Here is a 21,560-nt window from a genome sequence, read left to right as displayed (position 1 = left end):
ATCAATTTCCTTTTTTGACATGGTCTGTTGTTTACAAAGTGCTCCTGAAAAAAGGGACACAAGCACATAATAATAATAATTATTATTATTATTAGATTATTATAATTATTATTAGAACTATTATGGTTATTATAATTATTATATTAATGCTAATTATTATATTAATTATATATAATATTGTTATATTTGCATATTTTACATAATAATATAACAATTATTATTTTAATTTTATTGTAATTATAATATTTTATTATTTTTTAAATATTTAAATATAAATATAAAATAATAAATAATAATAGCAGATTGCATGACAATTTTACAGATACAATAATACCAGGTGGACTGTTACGTGTAAAATATATAGTCTGCCCCCCCTCCCCATATCAATGCGGCCCGCGAGTCAAAAAGTTTGAGCTGAGCTAGGGTCTGGGCAAGGCTGGGCCGCATCAGGTTTTCCAAAAAAAACCCAAACACATTTATTAAAAACAGAAAAATATACAAACTTTTTCAGTGCTTTGGTTCCGATTTTCTACAATAAAAGCTCTGATAAAACATTCCACTGTTCTCAAATATCTTAATTTTTATTTTTCTGCACAAAATAAGATGAAAAATAAATAAGCAAATCAAGAATAAAGAAAATCAATCAATCAGTAATAAATAAATATAATAATAAAAATAAAAACTTAAGAAAGCACATATAGTTGGTGGGTAGACAAATGATTGTTTTCATATTAAAATGAACAAAGCATTATTAGAGCCCTGTAGACATGACAAAACACGACTATAGTCACATTTATACTCTTTTTATTTACAACATATTGCGCAACTGCAGGGTCTTGAGACACATGCTAACTCGCAAACTAGAAAGCTAGCGACCTAAACGGTAGCCTTCAAGTTATTTCCTTTAAACTTAAATAGCCAAAAACTTACCACTTCCACACGGATAGGGAGTATAACTATTAACAGTTATTTAACCTTTAACATGAACATGAATCAAACGTAATAATTTTTTCTGGGTACATGATACCATACAGCATCCATATCAAACTTGCGCGGGCCGCACTAACATTAAACTTTCATATCAAGGCGGGGGCCTCAAACTAGTGTCCTGCGGGCCACATTTGGCCCGCGGGCCGCGTGTTTGAGACCCCTGTTTTAAAAAGATGTACAATATTTCTGTGTGTGTTTAGCTAATTGCAGATTTTGTCCTTAAAAACTGAGCCACTGGAGTGGTCGAGTGGTTAGCGCGCAGACCTCACAGCTAGGAGACCCGAGTTCAATTCCACCCTCAATCATCTCTGTGTGGAGTTTGCATGTTCTCTCTGTGCATGCGTGGGTTTCCTCCCACATTCCAAAAAAAAACATGCTAGGTTAATTAGCGACTCCAAATTGTCCATAGGTATGAATGTGAGTGTGAATGGTTGTTTGTCTATATGTGCCCTGTGATTGGCTGGCCACCAGTCCAGGGTGTACCCAGCCTCTCGCCCGAAGACAGCTGGGATAGGCTCCAGCACCCCCCGCGACCCTCGTGAGGAAAAAGCGGTAGAAAATGAATGAATGAATATAATAGAGACGTTCAATGTGTGTTAGATAGTGAAAACGTGCTGCATTCAGGCACCTTTTGAGGTTTTAGAACCACAGCAATTGATTTGACTAGCGCCTGTGTGTCCGACATTCTAAATATTGACTTGAATGTTATTTTTTTTTTTATCTCTGATGTCTTACATGTTTTGACATTTAATCTGCACTTTGTTTGCTAAGTACAAACTATGTTTTGTTGTACGTATTTGTAACAAATGCCAGCAGCATGGATCTGGTTATGTACAATTATATAATTATATAAACTATGTCTTCATTTGCAGATTTGTTGATGCTTGCGGTATCTGGTAAGTAACTCATTCCTTGTGGTGTTTTTGGGGGATTGGTGTAGTTCCATTCAGTTATGCAACAGTTATTGGATTTCTACTCTTCAAAATGACACAGTCAGCAATGTGGAATAAAGCACAGCTTGGCTGTGTACATGCAGGATGGCCACCAGGTGGCAGTGACACATAAATAATGCAAATAGAACACAGTTTGGTGTGTTTTACACCTTGAATATAAAAATGTGTATTGTACAAAGATAATATGGCTCTCTGTTGATCTTGAGTCACTTAAAAAAATAGATTTAAAAAATTGGCAAATATAAAAAAAAAAAAAAATCAAATTCAATTATAATTACAAATATTTTTCAAGAAAGCTTATAGATACAGGTACAAAAGCTTAAGAATATTAAAAATAATCTAACAAAGAAATATAGGAAAAACACTATCATGACAGCTGGGATAGGCTCCAGCACCCCTGGGATAGGAGACCCTTGACCCCTGAGGAAAAAGCGGTAGAAAATGAATGAATTTGTATATGCACAGTGGGCCGTATTATTTTGCTTGTGTACCTGATGTGGCCCACGAGCCGCTTTTCTCCGTACTAGATAGATACTTCATAATCATTCATTTTCTACCGCTTTTCCTCACGAGGGTCGCGGGGGGTGCTGGAGCCTATCCCAGCTGTCTTCGGGCAAGAGGCGGGTGGGGTACACCCGGGACTGGTGGCCAGCCAATCACAGGGCACATATAGACAAACAACCATTCACACTCACATTCATACCTATGGACAATTTGGAGTGGCTAATTAACCTAGCATTTTTTTTTTTAATATGGGAGGAAACCGGAGTACCCGGAGAAAACCCACACAGAGATGGCCGAGAGTGGAATTGAACCCTGGTCTCCTAGCTGTGAAGTCTGCGCGCTAACCACTAGACCGCCGTGCCGCTAATAATAATTTTACTACTAATTTTTATAATTTAATTTTCACTTAATAATAATGATTAAGGCGGCACGGTGATCTAGTGGTTAGCGCGCAGACCTCACAGCTAGGAGACCAGGGTTCAATTCAACTGTTGGCCATCTCTGTGTGGAGTTTGCATGTTCTCCCCGTGCATGCGTGGGTTTTCTCCGGGTACTCTGGTTTCCTCCCACATTCCAAAAAAAAAACCATGCTAGGTTAATTAGCGACTCTAGATTGTCCATAGGTATGAATGTGAGTGTGAATGGTTGTTTGTCTATATGTGCCCTGTGATTGGCTGGCCACCAGTCTAGGGTGTAGTCCCGCCTCTCGTCCTAAGACAGCTGGGATAGGCTCCAGCACCCCCACGACAGTATCACTCGGATACTGTGAACATCCAGCAGCAACACAACATTTTGGCATGACTACTATTTTGATGAAAAATATACTGAACCAGGGCTGCGCAGCGGACGGGTGGTTAGCACACAGGCTTCACAGCTAGGAGACCCAAGTTCAATTCCACCCTCGGCCATATCTGTGTGGAGTTTGCGTGTTCTCCCTGTGCATGCGTGGGTTTTCTCTCACATTCCAAAAAAAAAACATGCTAGGTTAATTAGCGACTCCAAATTGTCCATAGGTATGAATGTGAGTGTGAATGGTTGTTTGTCTATATGTGCCCTGTGATTGGCTGGCCACCAGTCCAGGGTGTACCCCGCCTCTTACTACATAATACTACTTAATAATAATGATTAAATACATACTCCAACAACCTTGCCATGCACGATACACCCGGCGAGTCACAGTGAAGCCAAACTTTAGGAATGTCTTCTTCTGTTCTATTAATGAGTAAACCTGCGGGGGTGTCAGTCACTCATTTATTGGTTTTTTTTGGCCAGCGCTTTTTTTTTTTTTTGCATCTTCTCTGTGTAGAAACAAGAAAGAAGCCTTGGAAGTTGGTGGTTATTAGTCAAAGTTACATAAGAGAATGAGTGAAATGAATGACACTTTCCAGTGTTGTCCGTTAATAAATGGAGCTCTGGTGGAAGTCTTCATTTATTTCCAGTGGCAGCACACTGGCACCACACGAACCCACGCACACACACACACACACACACACAAGCAGGCAGGGTTTATGTTAATGAGGCGCTGTGCACCAGAAGCCATTTTCACCATTCAAACAGAATACAGCGGACGGAGAGGATGTGTTGTTGCGCTTGTCTACGTGTGTGTATGTGTTAGTGTGTTCGTGTGTGTGTGTGTGTGTTCGTGGGACAGAGCTAGCTGTGGATATCTCTTCCTCGCAAACACAAAAACTCGCGTCCGCCGGGATAGAAAGCATGGCTCCTCTGCAACAAAGAGAAAGTCTCCAGTGGAAAGTTTAAGGAGCTCCGCTCTTCTTTTAAACTTCGGACGCACACCGTGGAGCCATGCGCTTCCTTCACGTGGATTTCCTTTTTATTTTCATTTGGTGGAATTTATCCACGCTGGTGTCCGGCTTCGCGGTTCACCTCAGCGAAGACGCCCGCCCGAGGACAGTGCTGGCCGGCGTAGAGCAGCGCGCGCGGTGCGCTCTGGATCAGGTGCTGGCTCCCACACCCGCGGAGCGCTTCCTGGACTCGGACCCGGCAACGGGAACTGTGTTTCTGTCACATTACATAAAGTGCGGCTCTTTACGCTCCAATCCGTTTACTCTGTACACAGTCTCCGACTGCGTGGACTCCGTGGGCTCCGGCTACCGGCACCTCATCACCAGCCGCTATGATGTCCACATCCACGGGGGGGACTGCTCAAAAAAGCGCGCATTGAAATCAGACTGGGACATGGAGGTGCTTAGTTTGTTGAGTCCTCGCAGTTATAAACCGGAGCAGTGCCACGGAGCGGGGTCCGCTTTATTCCCAGTGGGGGGGCTCCTACCTGGAAAACCCACCCGCTGCAAAGTCACCAGTGGAGGTCATTTCTACTTCTCAGAAGGGAACTTGTTTGTATCTGAGACTCTATGCTGGTCCGGGGACACCCTCATTGAGCTGGATTTGCTCTGCGACGTCCTGGTTGGAGATGGATCTTCCGGAGTGAATTCAGTTTTTGTTCACTGGCGTCTTGGACGGGGTCCTTTTACTCAGAGACACATTAGTAGGCTGTTGGAAAAGGGTAACACCGGCATGGTGGGCAGAACGAGAAGAAGCATAAACAGCAGCCCCCAGTTCCAGCCCCCGATGTACCAGGTCTCCGTGGTGGAGAACAAGCCGTCTGGGACGTCGGTTGTCGCTTTGAAGGCGGTGGACTTGGATGAAGGTGAAGCGGGTCGCTTGGAGTATTTCATAGAGGCTCTTTTTGACAGCCGCTCGAACAACCTTTTTGCGGTGGATCCACTCAGCGGCCTCGTGTCCACGGTGGAGGTTCTGGACCGTGAGACCAAAGAGACTCATGTGTTTCGTGTAACGGCGGTGGACCACGGCACGCCTCGCCGCACCGCCATGGCAACTCTCACTGTCACGGTCAGCGACGCCAATGACCACGATCCTGTTTTCGAGCAACAGGACTATAAGGAAAGCATTCGTGAGAATCTGGAAATCGGATACGAGGTATTAACCGTGAGGGCCACGGACGGTGACGCACCGGTTAATGGTAACATCCTGTATCACATCCTGAACGGTAACGGTTCCAATGACGTCTTTGACATCGATTCAAGATCCGGCGTCATTCGCACTAAAGGTCTCGTAGACAGGGAATCAGTCGAAGCGTACATGTTGTTAGTCGAAGCAAACGACCAAGGTCGTGACCCCGGCCCCCGTAGCGCAACAGCTACCGTTTATATTGTAGTTGAAGATGACAACGACAACGCTCCGCAGTTCAGTGAAAAGCGCTACATAGTCCAAGTACCGGAGGACATGGCCCCGAATACTGAGATCCTGCAAGTGACCGCAACAGACCGGGACCGGGGAAGCAACGCCATGGTCCACTTCAGCATCATGAGCGGCAACTCCAGGGGTCAGTTTTATATTGACGCTCAAACTGGTAAAATGGACTTGGTGAGTCACTTGGATTACGAAGCAAACAAGGAATACACTCTAAGAATCCGGGCCCAGGACGGTGGGCGCCCGCCTTTGTCGAACATCAGCGGAATGGTAACGGTGCAGGTCCTGGATGTTAATGACAACGCTCCTATTTTTGTTAGCACCCCATTCCAAGCTACGGTATTAGAGAACGTGCCACTAGGTTATTCCATTATTCACATCCAAGCCGTGGATGCCGACTCCGGGGACAATTCCAGGTTGGATTATCGTCTCACTGAAACGATGCCGAATTTCCCGTTTAGTATCAACAACAGCACAGGTTGGATTGTTGTGGCCGCCGAATTGGATCGAGAAAGTGTGGATTATTACAACTTTGGCGTGGAGGCCCGGGATCACGGCTACCCGGTTATGTCCTCATCGGCTAGCATTAGCATGACCGTTCTCGACGTCAACGACAACAACCCGGAGTTCACTCAAAAAGCGTATTACATGCGACTGAACGAGGATGCAGCCGTGGGTACCAGCGTGGTCACCGTATCCGCCGTGGACCAGGACATCAACAGCGTAGTGACCTATCAGATATCCAATGGAAACACTCGAAACAGGTTCTCCATTACGAGTCAGAGCGGAGGTGGACTCATTACGCTTGCGTTGCCTCTGGACTATAAACTAGAACGCCAGTATGTTTTGACCGTAACCGCGAGTGACGGTACGCTTTTTGACACGGCGAAGGTTTTCGTCAACGTCACTGACGCTAACACGCATCGACCCGTTTTCCAGAGCTCACATTACACGGTGAACATCAACGAAGATCGGAATGTGGGCACCACCGTCGTCGTGATAAGCGCTACAGATGAAGACACGGGCGAGAACGCTCGAATTACATACTTCATGGACGATAGCATCCCTCAGTTCGATATTGACCCCGACACGGGCGCCGTCACCACACAAATGGAGCTGGACTACGAAGACCAAGTGTCCTATACGCTCGCCATAACCGCCCGCGACAACGGTATCCCGCAGAAGTCGGACACCACCTACTTGGAGATACTAGTCAACGACGTCAACGATAATTCCCCGCGTTTCCTCCGGGATCATTATGTCGGATCTGTAATGGAGGATGTCCCCGTGTTCACCAGCGTGGTCCAGGTGTCTGCAACCGATCGAGACTCTGGCCTCAACGGGAGAGTCTTCTACACCTTCCATGGCGGGGAAGACGGCGACGGAGACTTTATAATAGAATCCACGTCTGGAATTGTTCGAACTTTACGTAGGTTAGACCGAGAAAACGTTCCCGTTTACAGTCTGCAGGCTTTCGCTGTGGATAAAGGTGTTCCCGCTTTGAAGACCCCCATCAATATCCAAGTGACCATCCTGGACGTGAACGACAATCCTCCGGTTTTTGAGAAAGATGACTTTGACATCATGGTGGACGAAAACAGTCCCATCGGTGTCGTGGTTGCGCTTATATCAGCGACCGATCCGGATGAAGGCAGCAATGCGCAGATCATGTACCAAATCGTGGAGGGGAACATACCTGAGATGTTCCAGCTCGATATCTTCTCCGGAGAACTCACGTCACTCATAGACCTGGACTACGAAAGCACTTCCGAGTACGTCATTGTGGTTCAAGCCACTTCTGCCCCTCTTGTGAGCAGAGCCACAGTCCATATTAAGCTAGTGGACAAAAACGACAACGTACCCCTTCTTAAGAACTTCCAGATTATCTTCAATAATTATGTAACGGAGAAATCTAGCAGCTTCCCGGCGGGAGTGATCGGCCGCATCCCGGCACACGACCCGGATGTCTCGGACCGACTGTTCTACAAGTTTGACGTTGGAAACGAGCTGAATTTGGTGCTCCTCAACCAAACCACAGGGGAGATCCAGTTGAGCCAGGCTCTGGATAACAACCGACCCCTGGAGGCCTCCATGAGGATCTCTGTGTCAGGTAAGACCGTCTATGCAGATAGCAGTTTGGTATGGACTACTTCCTGTGATTACAGTCATTTCCAATGCTATAGAACAGGGGTCTCAATTTACCTGGGGGCCACTGGAGCTAGGGTCTGGGTGAGACTGGGCCGCATCAGGTTTTCCAAAAAAAAACAAACAAAAAAAACGCATTTATTTGTATTTACAACATATTGCGCAACTGCAGGGTCTTGAGACACATGCTAACTCGCAAACTAGAGAGCTAGCGACCTAAACGGTAGCCTTCAAGTTATTTCCTTTAAAATTAAATTGCCAAAAACTTACCACTTCCACACGGATAGGGAGGATAACTATTAACAGTTATTTAACCTTTAACATGAACATGAATCAAACGTAATAATTTTTTCTGGGTACATGATACCATACAGCATCCATATCAAACTTGTACCGGCCGCACTAACATTAAACTTTCATATCAAGGCGGGGGCCTCAAACTTGTGTCCTGCGGGCCACATTTGGCCCGCGGGCCACGTGTTTGAGACCCCTGGTCTTGAGACACATGCTAACTCGCAATCTAGAGAGCTTGCGACCTAAACGGTAGCCTTCAAGTTATTTCCTTTCAACTTAAATAGACAAAAACTTACCACTTCCACACGGATAGGGAGGATAACTATTAACAGTTATTTAACCTTTAACATGAACATGAATCAAACGTAATAATTTTTTCTGGGTACATGATACCATACAGCATCCATATCAAACTTGTACCGGCCGCACTAACATTAAACTTTCATATCAAGGCGGGGGCCTCAAACTAGTGGCCCGCAGCCCGCGTGTTTGAGACCCCTGGTCTTGAGACACATGCTAACTCGCAAACTAGAGAGCTCGCGACCTAAACGGTAGCCTTCAAGTTATTTCCTTTCAACTTAAATAGCCAAAAACTTACCACTTCCACACGAATAGGGAGGATAACTATTAACAGTTATTTAACCTTTAACATGAACATTAATCAAACGTAATAATTTTTTCTGGGTACATGATACCATACAGCATCCATATCAAACTAACATTGAACTTTCATATCAAAGCGGGGGCCTCAAACTAGTGTCCTGCGGGCCACATTTGGCCCGCGGGCCGCGTGTTTGAGACCCCTGGTCTTGAGACACATGCTAACTCGCAAACTAGAGCGCTCGCGACCTAAACGGTAGCCTTCAAGTTATTTCCTTTCAACTTAAATAGCCAAAAACTTACCACTTCCACACGGATAGGGAGGATAACTATTAACAGTTATTTAACCTTTAACATGAACATGAATCAAACGTAATAATTTTTTCTGGGTACATGACACCATACAGCATCCATATCAAACTTGCGCGGGCCGCATGTTTGAGACCCCTGCTATAGAAATATTCATGAGGGGGATTAAGATTCTCTGCAGGACACGGTACAAAACTCAACAAGCAGTCACATTCAGTGTTGGATTGAAATAGTTTTTATGAGTATGTGGGGTGGGTGAGTGGGTGGGTGGGTGTGGGTTCTGTAATTACACGGACCCTCACGAAGGAACCGTCTTTATTTATATGAGCTTGATTTGCAGACGTCCATTGTGGAGATTTAAATAGCTGCCAGACTGAGCTTGTCTGCATCCTGAGGGATCCACACTCCAGTGGGCAGACTGATCTTGCACCATAATTGGCCATTATACCCCCCCCCCCCACACTCTCCACTCCCCTTCGCCTAAAATACAACGAAAGACATAATTAAATTACGATAGCTTGTGGGAGCTGTTGGTTTGTTTTGTTTAAAAAAGCAACTGTTGTCTCATGGGGCTGCACGGTGGACGAGTGGTTAGCGCGCAGGCCTCATAGCTAGGAGACCATGGTTCAATTCCACCCTCGGCTATCTCTGTGCGGAGTTCGTATGTTCTCCGGTACTCCGGTTTCTTCCCACATTCCAAAAACATGCTAGGTTAATTAGCCACCCCAAATTGTCCATAGGTATGAATGTGAGTGTGAATGGTTGTTTGTCTATATGTGCCCTGTGATTGGCTGGCCACCAGTCCAGGGTGTACCCCGCCTCTCACCTGAAGACAGCTGGGATAGGCTCCAGCACCCCCGCGACCCTTGTGAGGAAAAGCGGTAGAAAATGAATGAATGAATGAAAAGAAGTAGGAAGAATCCCAACCCATCTCCATGTCAATTACAGTTTAAGAAAGTGAAAGAACAAATAATGCGTCATATCGAGGGGGAGTAAGCTGGGATAGGCTCCAGCACCCCGCGACCTTTGTGAGGAAAAGCGGTACAGAATGAATGAATGAAAAGAAGTAGGAAGAATCCCAACCCATCTCCATGTCAATTACAGTTTAAGAAAGTGAAAGAACAAAGAATGTGTCATATTGAGGGGGTAGTAAGCTGGGATTCTTCCTACTTCATTCATTCATTTTCTACCGCTTTTCCTAACGGTCGCGGGGGTGCTGGAGCCTATCCCAGCTGTCTTGGGGCGAGAGGCTGGGTACACCCTGGACTGGTGGCCAGCCAATCACAGGGCACATATAGACAAACAACCATTCACACTCACATTCATACCTATGGACAATTTGGAGTCGCTAATTAACCTAGCATGTTTTTGGAATGTGGGAGAACATGGAGAACTCCACACAGAGATGGGTGGAATTGAACCCTGGTCTCCTAGCTGTGAGGTCTGCGTTCTAACCACTCGACCGCCGTGCCGCCCTACTTATTTTCAGACATATTGAATTGTGACCAGTGTTCCTGGATGTACATATGCTCTTGTCCTGTGGGTTCTACATGGACAAGGTGATGGATGCATGTCTTTACTGCTGGTGATAAATTTTGCATGTCAGCACAAATTTTCCTCTTTCGGAAAATGCAAGGGATCATGAATTACACCCACGGCGAGTGCTGCTGTAAATCTGCCCTCTCTTTGACCTTGACGCCCCGAGAGAAAACACTCAATTAAGAGATTGGACATGAAGGTTAGATATAAAGAGGAGCAGTATGGATTAAAGATGATGAGCATCTTGGGATTTGATTGACGGCTACGTGGCGCTGACGGCGTATGTTTAGCACGGCTCGTCGATGCCATTGATTGGAGCCTGTTTTGCCTCTCGGGACGTACAATAGTGAGTTGTCGATTCGCAGGCAGGCACTAGAAGTCATACCGGGCTGCGACAGCTGTGACTCCACCGCCGGCCAATTAGAGAGCCTGTCTCCCCGCGGGTCCTGCACCTGCTGGGGTATGTATGTGTCAAACGGGTTACAGTAACAATATATGGATGTATAATATGCAAACCAGTATATAGGCGCTACTTTGAACCCCATGTCTTATATAGCGGTACAGCTAATTTAAGCTATTAAATTAAATTAGTTAGTTAATTAGTTAAATTTTAATCTTTTACTTCAGAAATAATTGTTTACATACTGCGAGTCTCATGGCGTCATCTTTCAAAGAACACTTTACTAAATTACTCACACATCAACTTAACACTCAAAAGTCTTACCTGACAAATATACAAACATGTACCAATATGAGTTCAACATGAAATACAAACACAATGTAAATGTTTTCCCATAAGACATTGCGTCTCAAATTTTGGGGTCCTGCAATGGCCTCAGCCTTCCTCTAGGCTCTGCGTTCTCTGGCTCCCTCTGGTGGACAGAGGCAGCAATGCAACACCGTCCACCATTCTTCCTGTGCTCCTCAAATGAAATGGTTTTCTCAAAAAATACATTATCGGAAAATGCCCCCCCCCCATTTAAACTCATATTGGTACATGTTTGTATATTTGTGAGGTGCAACATTTAAGTGTTAAGTTGATGTGTGATGAGTTTAATGTTTGCAAGATGAAAACAGTATCTACAAGATAGTGTTCATATGGGAAAACGCCCCCCATTTAAACTCATATTGGTACATGTTTGTATATTTGTGAGGTGCAACATTTAAGTGTTAAGTTGATGTGTGATGAGTTTAATGTTTGGAAGATGTAAACGGTATTTACAAGATAGTAGCCCCCCCATTTAAACTCATATTGGTACATGTTTGTATATTTGTGAGGTGCAACATTTAAGTGTTAAGTTGATGTGTGATGAGTTTAATGTTTGTAAGATGAAAACGGTATCTACAAGATGGTGTTCATATGGGAAAACGCCCCCATTTAAACTCATATTGGTACATGTTTGTATATTTGTGAGGTGCAACATTTAAGTGTTAAGTTGATGTGTGATGAGTTTAATGTTTGTAAGATGAAAACGATATTTACAAGATGGTAGCCCCCCCATTTAAACTCATATTGGTACATGTTTGTATATTTGTGAGGTGCGACATTTAAGTGTTAAGTTGATGTGTGATGAGTTTAATGTTTGTAAGATGAAAACGGTATTTACAAGATGGTAGCCCCCCCATTTAAACTCATATTGGTACATGTTTGTATATTTGTGAGGTGCAACATTTAAGTGTTAAGTTGATGTGTGATGAGTTTAATGTTTGTAAGATGAAAACACTATTTACAAGATGGTGTTCATATGGGAAAACGCCCCCCCATTTAAACTCATATTGGTACATGTTTGTATATTTGTGAGGTGCAACATTTAAGTGTCAAGTTGATGTGTGATGAGTTTAATATTTGTAAGATGAAAACGGTATTTACAAGATGGTGTTCATATGAGAAAACACCCTCCCCATTTAAACTCATATTGGTACATGTTTGTATATTTGTGAGGTGCAACATTTAAGTGTTAAGTTGATGTGTGATGAGTTTAATGTTTGCAAGATGAAAACAGTATCTACAAAATGGTGTTCATATGGGAAAACGCCCCCCATTTAAACTCATATTGGTACATGTTTGTATATTTGTGAGGTGCAACATTTAAGTGTTAAGTTGATGTGTGATGAGTTTAATGTTTGTAAGATGAAAACGGTATTTACAAGATGGTAGCCCCCCCATTTAAACTCATATTGGTACATGTTTGTATATTTGTGATGTGCAACATTTAAGTGTTAAGTTGATGTGTGATGAGTTTAATGTTTGTAAGATGAAAACGGTATTTACAAGATGGTGTTCATATGGGAAAACGCCCCCCACCATTTAAACTCATATTGGTACATGTTTGTATATTTGTGAGGTGCGACATTTAAGTGTTAAGTTGATGTGTGATGAGTTTAATGTTTGTAAGATGAAAACGGTATCTACAAGATGGTGTTCATATGGACCCCCCCAATTTAAACTCATATTAGTACATGTTTGTATATTTGTGAGGTGCCACATTTAAGTGTTAAGTTGATATGTGATGAGTTTAATGTTTGGAAGATGAAAACGGTATTTACAAGATGGTAACCCCCACATTTAAACTCATATTGGTACATATTTGTATATTTGTGAGGTGCAACATTTAAGTGTTAAGTTGATGTGTGATGAGTTTAATGTTTGTAAGATGAAAACGGTATTTACAAGATGGTAACCCCCACATTTAAACTCATATTGGTACATATTTGTATATTTGTGAGGTGCAACATTTAAGTGTTAAGTTGATGTGTGATGAGTTTAATGTTTGTAAGATGAAAATGGTATATACAAGATGGTGTTCATATGGACCCCCCTCAATTTAAACTCATATTGGTACATGTTTGTATATTTGTGAGGTGCAACATTTAAGTGTTAAGTTGATGTGTGATGAGTTTAATGTTTGTAAGATGAAAACGGTATTTACAAGATGGTAGCTCCCCCTATTTAAACTCATATTGGTACATATTTGTATATTTGTGAGGTGCGACATTTAAGTGTTAAGTTGATGTGTGATGAGTTTAATGTTTGTAAGATGAAAACGGTATTTACAAGATGGTAGCCCCCCCATTTAAACTCATATTGGTACATATTTGTATATTTGTGAGGTGCAAAGTTTAAGTGTTAAGTTGATGTGTGATGAGTTTAATGTTTGTAAGATGAAAACGGTATTTACAATATGGTGTTCATATGAGAAAACGCCCCCATTTAAACTCATATTGGTACATGTTTGTATATTTGTGAGGTGCAACATTTAAGTGTTAAGTTGATGTGTGATGAGTTTAATGTTTGTAAGATGAAAACGGTATTTACAAGATGGTAGCTCCCCCCATTTAAACTCATATTGGTACATGTTTGTATATTTGTGAGGTGCAACATTTAAGTTTTAAGTTGATGTGTGATGAGTTTAATGTTTGCAAGATGAAAACAGTATCTACAAAATGGTGTTCATATGGGAAAACGCCCCCCCCATTTAAACTCATATTGGTACATGTTTGTATATTTGTGAGGTGCCACATTTAAGTGTTAAGTTGATGTGTGATGAGTTTAATGTTTGTAAGATGAAAACGGTATTTACAAGATGGTAGCCCCCCCATTTAAACTCATATTGGTACATATTTGTATATTTGTGAGGTGCAACATTTAAGTGTTAAGTTGATGTGTGATGAGTTTAATGTTTGTAAGATGAAAACGGTATATACAAGATGGTGTTCATATGGGAAAACGACCCCGGCTCATTTAAACTCATATTGGTACATGTTTGTATATTTGTGAGGTGTAACATTTAAGTGTTAAGTTGATGCGTGATGAGTTTAATGTTTGTTTTTTCGGTACGCATCCAAAGTAAACAAGCAGGAAGGAAAGTATGTCAGTGTGCTAGGAAGATGAGCTCCTCCTTTAGATGGTGCTGACCCCAATTTTCAAAGCCCCCAACCCCCCCCCCCCCTCCGCCTTCAGGGACCCCCCAAGACTCCGCCATTATCTTAGCTCTTCATGCTGCTGTTGAAGAGGCCCCTTATGATCGACGATTTGCGATGGGCTCTTTTGTTTGTAGTTGGACTGTGATTAACAGTCTGCTCTCCAGCAGGGAAATGTTTTGAATGAAACTTTATTCGGCTAATAAGCCTCTTAAAGTCGACTTTGCTGTTTTGTCATTTTCCTCTTGGGATTGAAGCTCATGAATGATTGAAAATTTCCATACAATTTTGAATGATGACAATCTTAAAAGTTGACAGCCTCTCCTATCCTATAAGCAAAATGGATATATACAGTGGAACCTTGGTTAGCGTTCGCCCCGGTTAGCATGTTTTTCGGTTACCGTCGAAAATGATCACCAAAAATCCATCATTATGTCCATCACCGCCTCTGACCTGCATTAAGGCTTTGCTACACGTCTTAAATTAAAGCCTCGAGCAGGGGTGTCCAAAGTGAGGCACATGGCCATTTTTTTAAATTGCCCCGCAGCACATTCTAAAAATGGAATTTCACTTGAAAAATGACAAAAACTGAAAAATCTGCAGTAATTTTGCAACAATAAAGTCAAAAGAGTGAAGAGAAAAAGTTGGCAATAATTAGAAAAAGTATGAGAATAAGTCATATTAAGTCACTAATATTATGAGGGAAAAAAGTTGAAATATTACAAATAGATGTTTTTTTTAAAATCATAATATGATAAAAAACAAACAAGCATGTTTTTCGGTTAACGTCAAAAATGATCACCAAACATGAGAAAAATCCATCATTATCTCCATCACCGACTCTGACCTGCACTAAGGCTTTGCTACACGTCTTAAAATAAAGGGGGGTGTCCAAAGTGAGGCCTGTGGCCATTTATTTTTTGTTGGCCCGCAGCACATTCTAAAAATGGAATTTCACGTGAAAAATGACAAAAACTGAAAAAACTGCAGTAATTTTGCAACAATAAAGTCAAAAGATGGAAGAGAAAAACTTGGCAATAATTAGAAAAAAGTTGTAATTTTATGAGAATAAGTCATATTAATAGTCTTAATAATAGAAGTTTGATGTTGTAATGTTGTGATTTTTTTTTCTTGTTAGAACGTTTTCTCTTAATATTTTGACTTTATTCTCATAAGATTAAGTATTTTTATTCTCTCCCCTTATTTCAACTTTATGCTACAAATTTTTTTTTTATTTCTTTGTAATATTTCAATGTTATTCTCGTAAAAACTTATAACTTTTTTCTGTGATTTTTTAAATGTATTTAAAAATAAAATTAAATGTATTTTTATAAAGTTATGGCTGATTTTTCCATTTTTGCAGAGAGTTTATCTGACTTACAGCCACGCCCATATGAGGAAGTCCACTCCTCTGTGACATCACAAAGGAACAGTTTTACCACGCCTTCTTATTTCAACTTTATGCTACTAAAATAAAAAAAAAAATTCTTGGAATATTTCAATGTTATTCTCATAAAAAATAATAACTTTTTTCTGTGATATTTTGATGTATTTTTATAAAGTTATGGTTGATTTTTCCATTTTTGCTGCTGCTCTTGTCAATTTGTTTAAGCCTCAAGCAGGGGTGTCCAAAGTGAGGCCCGTGGCCATTTATTTTTTCAAAAAATTCATTCTAAAAATGGAATTTCACGTGAAAAATTACAAAAACTGAAAAATTTGCAGTAATTTTGCAACAATAAAGTCAAAAGAGTAAAGAGAAAAATTGTCAATAATTAGAAAAAAAAATTAATTTTATGAAAATAAGTCATATTAATATTATGAGGAAAAAAGTTGAAATATTACAGATAGATGTTGTTTTTTAAAAAAATCATAATATGATGAAAAACAAACAACAAATAAAGCAAACGAGGTTTACTGGAAACGTTATGTTACAAAAATAAAGTCCAAATATCATGAAAATAAAGTCAATTTTATGAAAACAATATTGACAAGAATGAAGTTATTAAATTTTTATTTTATGAAAATAAGGTGAAAACATTAAGATAATTTTTTTTTTATTCTATCAAAGAAAAAGTAGCAATTTTATGAGAATAAATTCATGAGTTTTCCAGGTCCTGAAGCAGCAAAACGCTGACCTTAACTGAGCCAAGTGAGGCCTCGAGTTGTTTGGATGTTGTTGTGGGGTCTTTTGTAACCTCTTGGATGAGTCGTCGCTGTGCTCTTAGGGTCATTTTGGTTGGCCACAATGTTGACCACTGTTCCATGTTTTGGCCAATTGTGGATAATGGCTCTCACTGTGGTTAGCTGGAGTCTAAGCTATCAGTTTTTCCACACATGGTAATGGTAATGGTTTTATTTCATTTGAACATGCATCAGATTACAATTGAATGCATCCCATAATCAGTTCCCAGTTCCACATGTCCAAAAGGAGTAGGAAGAAACAAAGCTTATTAAATCCTACCCCTCCATCTGGTACTTTTACAATCAGTAACTGTTACATTTGTTCACTTCCTGCTTTCTTAATTTTATTTTATTTTTAAAATTAATTTTAATTTTAATTTTAATTTTAATTTTAATTTTAATTTTAATTTTAATTTTAATTTTAATTTTAATTTTAATTTTAATTTTAATTTTAATTTTAATTTTAATTTTAATTTTAATTTTAATTTATTTTTAGCTAATTGGTTATTTTTAGCCTTATGCATTATTTTAGCTGTTTGAAGATGAACTATATCAGCAAGTTGAAGTATTTGTGATTTTAGAAATAAGGAGTTAGTATGTTCTCTGTAGGCGGCATTATGAATTATCCTTACTGGCCTTTTTTGCAGTACATTTAGCGAGTGAAGATTGCTTTTATAGTTATTAGTCCATATTTCCACACAATAAGTAAGATATGGTAGAACCAGAGAGCAATAAAGAGTGCGGAGTGATTTCTGATTGAGAACAAATTTTGCTTTGTTCAATATTGAAATATTTCTAGCCACCTTATGTTGTATATTTTTTGTAGTTTTGAGGTTTCCAGCTCATAATTTCATCTATTGTGATCCTGTCACAATATTGTGATTGTGTCTACACCGTCTATTTGTATTTGCTGGTACGTGTCCTTTCTGCTGTTACCAAATTGCATGATTTTAGTTTTATTTAGGTTCAAGGACAATCTATTATCATCAATTTAGTGTGACTATTTCTTGTTTTGACTCAGTTTAGAACTAATTCTTTTATTTTGTACCTTTATAATTTAGTTATTAGGATGTAGGTTTGGATTTTTTTGGAAGGAAAAACAACAAACAAGATGAGTAGAAAGTAATGGGATCACTGTCTTTGTCATTAATACAATTTGTGCAGCTTTAGCGCTGTGAGGCGTCATAAATTAATGATGAGCGTATAATTAAGTCAGTGTGTGTCTGTGTGTGTGTGTCTGTGTGTGTGTTCATTTTTTTCTAAAAGAATTCTGGTCACACCGCAAGCCGAGATATGGGTTGTCATCCGCGGGATTATATTTGCCGCATCTCTTTTGCGGGAATGTGTTGGATCAGCGTCGGGGTTCTCCAGGCTCAGCTCGCGTTCCCGACCCCGCGTGCGGCTGCATTAATAAGTGTTTGCATTCGACGCTGGAGAACGTCCTCCGTTGTTCCATCTCATTTTCTTATCTTAGCTTTATCAGTCTCGGGTCGCACGTAGCGACACTGCCTTTGATGAAAGTACTTTATTTATACAAGAGACTGAATCTGCAACAAGGACACTTTGTCCTTTGTTTCAATCCAATCCTGAGGATATATTGTTGAAAAATGCCGCTGCAGAGATTTTGTCGAAACGCCTCTTCACCTAGCATGTTTTTCGGTTAGCGTTGAAAATGATCACCAAACATGAGAAAAATCCAATATTATGACAAAAAAATGACAAAAACTGAAAAATCTGCAGTAATTTTGCAAGTCAAACGAGTGAAGAGAAAAAGTTGGCAATAATTAGAAAAAAATTGCAATTTTATGAGAATAAGTCATATTAATATTATGAGGAAAAAAGTTCAAATATTACAGATAGATGTTGTTTTTTTTTAAATCATAATATAAAAAACAAACAAGCATATTTTTTGGTTAATGTCAAAAATGATCACCAAACATGAGAAAAATCCATTATTATGACAAAAAAATGACAAAAACTGAAAAATCTGTAGTAATTTTGCAAGTCAAACAAGTGAAGAGAAAAAGTTGGCAATAATTAGAAAAAAGTTGTAATTTTATGAGAATAAGTCATATTAATATTATGAGGAAAAATTTGAAATATTACAGATAGATGTTGTTTTAAAAAAAAAATCATAATATGATTAAAAAACAAACGGTTAACGTCGAAAATGATCACCAAACATGAGAAAAATCCATCATTATGACCAAAAAATGACAAAAACTGAAAAATCTGCAGTAATTTTGCAAGTCAAACAAGTGAAGAGAAAAAGTTGGCAATAATTAGAAAAAAGTTGTAATTTTATGAGAATAAGTCATATTAATATTATGAGGAAAAAAGTTGAAATATTACAGATAGATGTTGTTTTTTAAAAAAAATCATATGATAAAAAAAAACAAGCATGTTTTTCGGTTAATGTCAAAAATCATCACCAAACATGAGAAAAATTCAATATTATGACAAAAAAATGACAAAAACTGAAAAATCTGCAGTAATTTTGCAAGTCAAACGAGTGAAGAGAAAAAGTTGCAAAAAAAAGTTTAACAAGAAAACTTCATTTTACAAGAATAACATTGTAGTGTTATGAGGAAAGATAATTTTATATTTTTTTAACATAATTTTAGCATCATAAAGCATATTCAGATTTTTTAAAAGTCATAATATCATGAGAAACAAAAAATATGTTGTTTTCCTCCAACCTAATTTTTAAAAAATGACAACTTTAGTTTGTTTTGTTTGTTTCTCGATGATATGAATTCAAAACCACCTTTTTTCTTTAATATCTCAACTCTAAATTACATAAATATTATTTTTCCTGTTAATAATAGAAGTTTAATGTCATAATATTTTTTCTCTTAATATTTTGACTTTATTTTCATAAGATTAAGTATTTTTATTCTCTCCCCTTATTTCAACTTTATGCTACTAAAATAAAAAAATAAAATAAAAAAAATTGTAATATTTCTATGTTATTCTCGTAAAAAATTATAACTTTTTTCTGTGATATTTTGATGTATTTTTATAAAATTATGGCAGATTTTTCCATTTTTGCAGAGAGTTTATCTGGCTTACAGCCACGCCCATATGTGGAAGTCCACTCCTCTGTGACATCACAAAGGAACAGTTTTACCACGCCTTCTTATTTCAACTTTATGCTACTAAAATAAAATAAAAAAAATTGGAATATTTCTATGTTATTCTCATAAAAAATTATAACTTTTTTCTGTGATATTTTGATGTATTTTTATAAAGTTATGGCTGATTTTTCCATTTTTGCTGCTGCTCTTGTCAATTTGTAAAGTAATTTTTATTAAAAGGCTATTCTTACAATGTACCGCGTGACAATAAAAAACTACCATTTCCACAAATGGCCCCCAGGCCACACTTTAGACACCCGTAAAGTATGGATATGACATAATGAGTGAAGGATGATTCTTATGGATAGTCAGCACTATCTGACTCTCCCCTCATTTCCCAATGCCCCTCCCTCCCATGTCTCTGTTTTTGACTGTTGTCACCCCCCTACCCCCGCCCCCACCCCGGACCCTCCATCTCCACCCTCCCTGTCCTGTGAAAGGACGAATGCCTAAGAGAAATGCTTTGTTAAGCGCTCAGTTGTCATGGTGAAGCCAGCAATGCTTGAGAAATTCCTGGTGGGTGGGGATGAGGGACAGGGCACCCCCCCCCCCGACACCACCCTTTTGTGGGGCCAAGATGCGGGGGGAGGGGAGGCACATAAAGTTCTAAAGAGCAACTGTCCCCATCTCGCCTGTTGGCAGTCAAGCATGTCAGGTTTCCTTTTGGACCTGCGCTGCTCCGCGACGCCACTTTTTTATTGGGGGCGTGCGGCAGGGCGGCCGTCATCTGACCGCCGGATATAAACCATCCCTCGCGCTAACAGGTCAGACTTCAGAGGCGTCTGTAAAGCACCTCTGACCTTCAAGCTCTTGTTACTAGAAAAGTGCTGCCGTTTTTTTTGAAGCCGCCCCGACGTATCGCCTTTCTCGCTCCCGGCTTGTTTCTCGCTGGCGGGACATCCGCACGGATGCCTCATGCGGGTCCTGATGGAGGGGGCGATTATGACGCCACCTGTGGGGGCCTCCGCCTTCGAGCAGACAATGGACTGTGACCGTCTGGAGCGTCACCCCGGCATCCTCCTGTCTTTGCGTCCAGTAAAACTGCTCTGTGTTTGCAACATCTAAAGAGCCGCCCTCAGTCTCCTCTTGGATAACATTCATTCATTTTATACTGCGTTTCCTCACAAGGGTCGCGGGGGTGCTGGAGCCTATCCCAGCTGTCTTTGGGGGAGAGGCGGGGTACACCCTGGACTGGTCGCCAGCCAATCACAGGGCACATATAGACAAACAACCATTCACACTCACATTCATACCTATGGACAATTTGGAGTCGCTAATTAGAATTAGCTTAGCATGTTTTTTTTGGAATGCGGGAGGAAACCGGAGTACCCGGAGAAAACCCACGCATGCACGGGGAGAACATGCAAACTCCACACAGAGATGGCCGAGGGTGGAATTGAACCCTGGTTTCCTAGCTGTGAGGTCTGTTTATAGGAGCTTTATAAAAAATACATCAAAATATCACAGATTTTTTTTTCTGAGAATAACATTAAGATATTACAAGAAAAAAAAATTAGTAGCATAAAGTTGAAATAAGAAGGCGTGGTAAAACTGTTCCTTTGTGATGTCACAGAGGAGTGGACTTCCACATATGGGCGTGGCTGTAAGTCGGATAAACTCACTGCAAAAATAGAAAAATCAGCCATAACTTTATAAAAATACATCAAAATATCACAGAAAAAAGTTATAATTTTTTTATGAGAATAACATTGAAATATTACAAGAAAAATTTTTTAAAAAAATTTTAGTAGCATAA

At 40.1% G+C, this 21,560-nt stretch overlaps 1 protein-coding gene across 1 annotated transcript in view; it reads left to right on the top strand.

Moving 5' to 3' along the window:
- The first annotated feature begins 4,149 nt into the window (after window positions 1-4,149).
- Window positions 4,150-21,560, top strand: part of celsr2 (cadherin, EGF LAG seven-pass G-type receptor 2) — a 101,621-nt gene continuing 84,210 nt past the window's right edge. The window contains exon 1 of the mRNA XM_078798513.1: window positions 4,150-7,788. Coding sequence (XP_078654639.1) covers window positions 4,251-7,788 — 3,538 coding nt within the window. The 5' untranslated portion in view covers window positions 4,150-4,250. The remainder of the gene's footprint in view (window positions 7,789-21,560) is intronic.

Source organism: Doryrhamphus excisus, linkage group LG18 (genome assembly GCF_037039965.1).
Source record: "Doryrhamphus excisus strain RoL-2023G ecotype Guam linkage group LG18, RoL_Dexc_Guam_v1.1, whole genome shotgun sequence".
Lineage (NCBI taxonomy): Eukaryota > Metazoa > Chordata > Actinopteri > Syngnathiformes > Syngnathidae > Doryrhamphus > Doryrhamphus excisus.
This window is presented reverse-complemented; position numbering and strand designations above follow the sequence as displayed.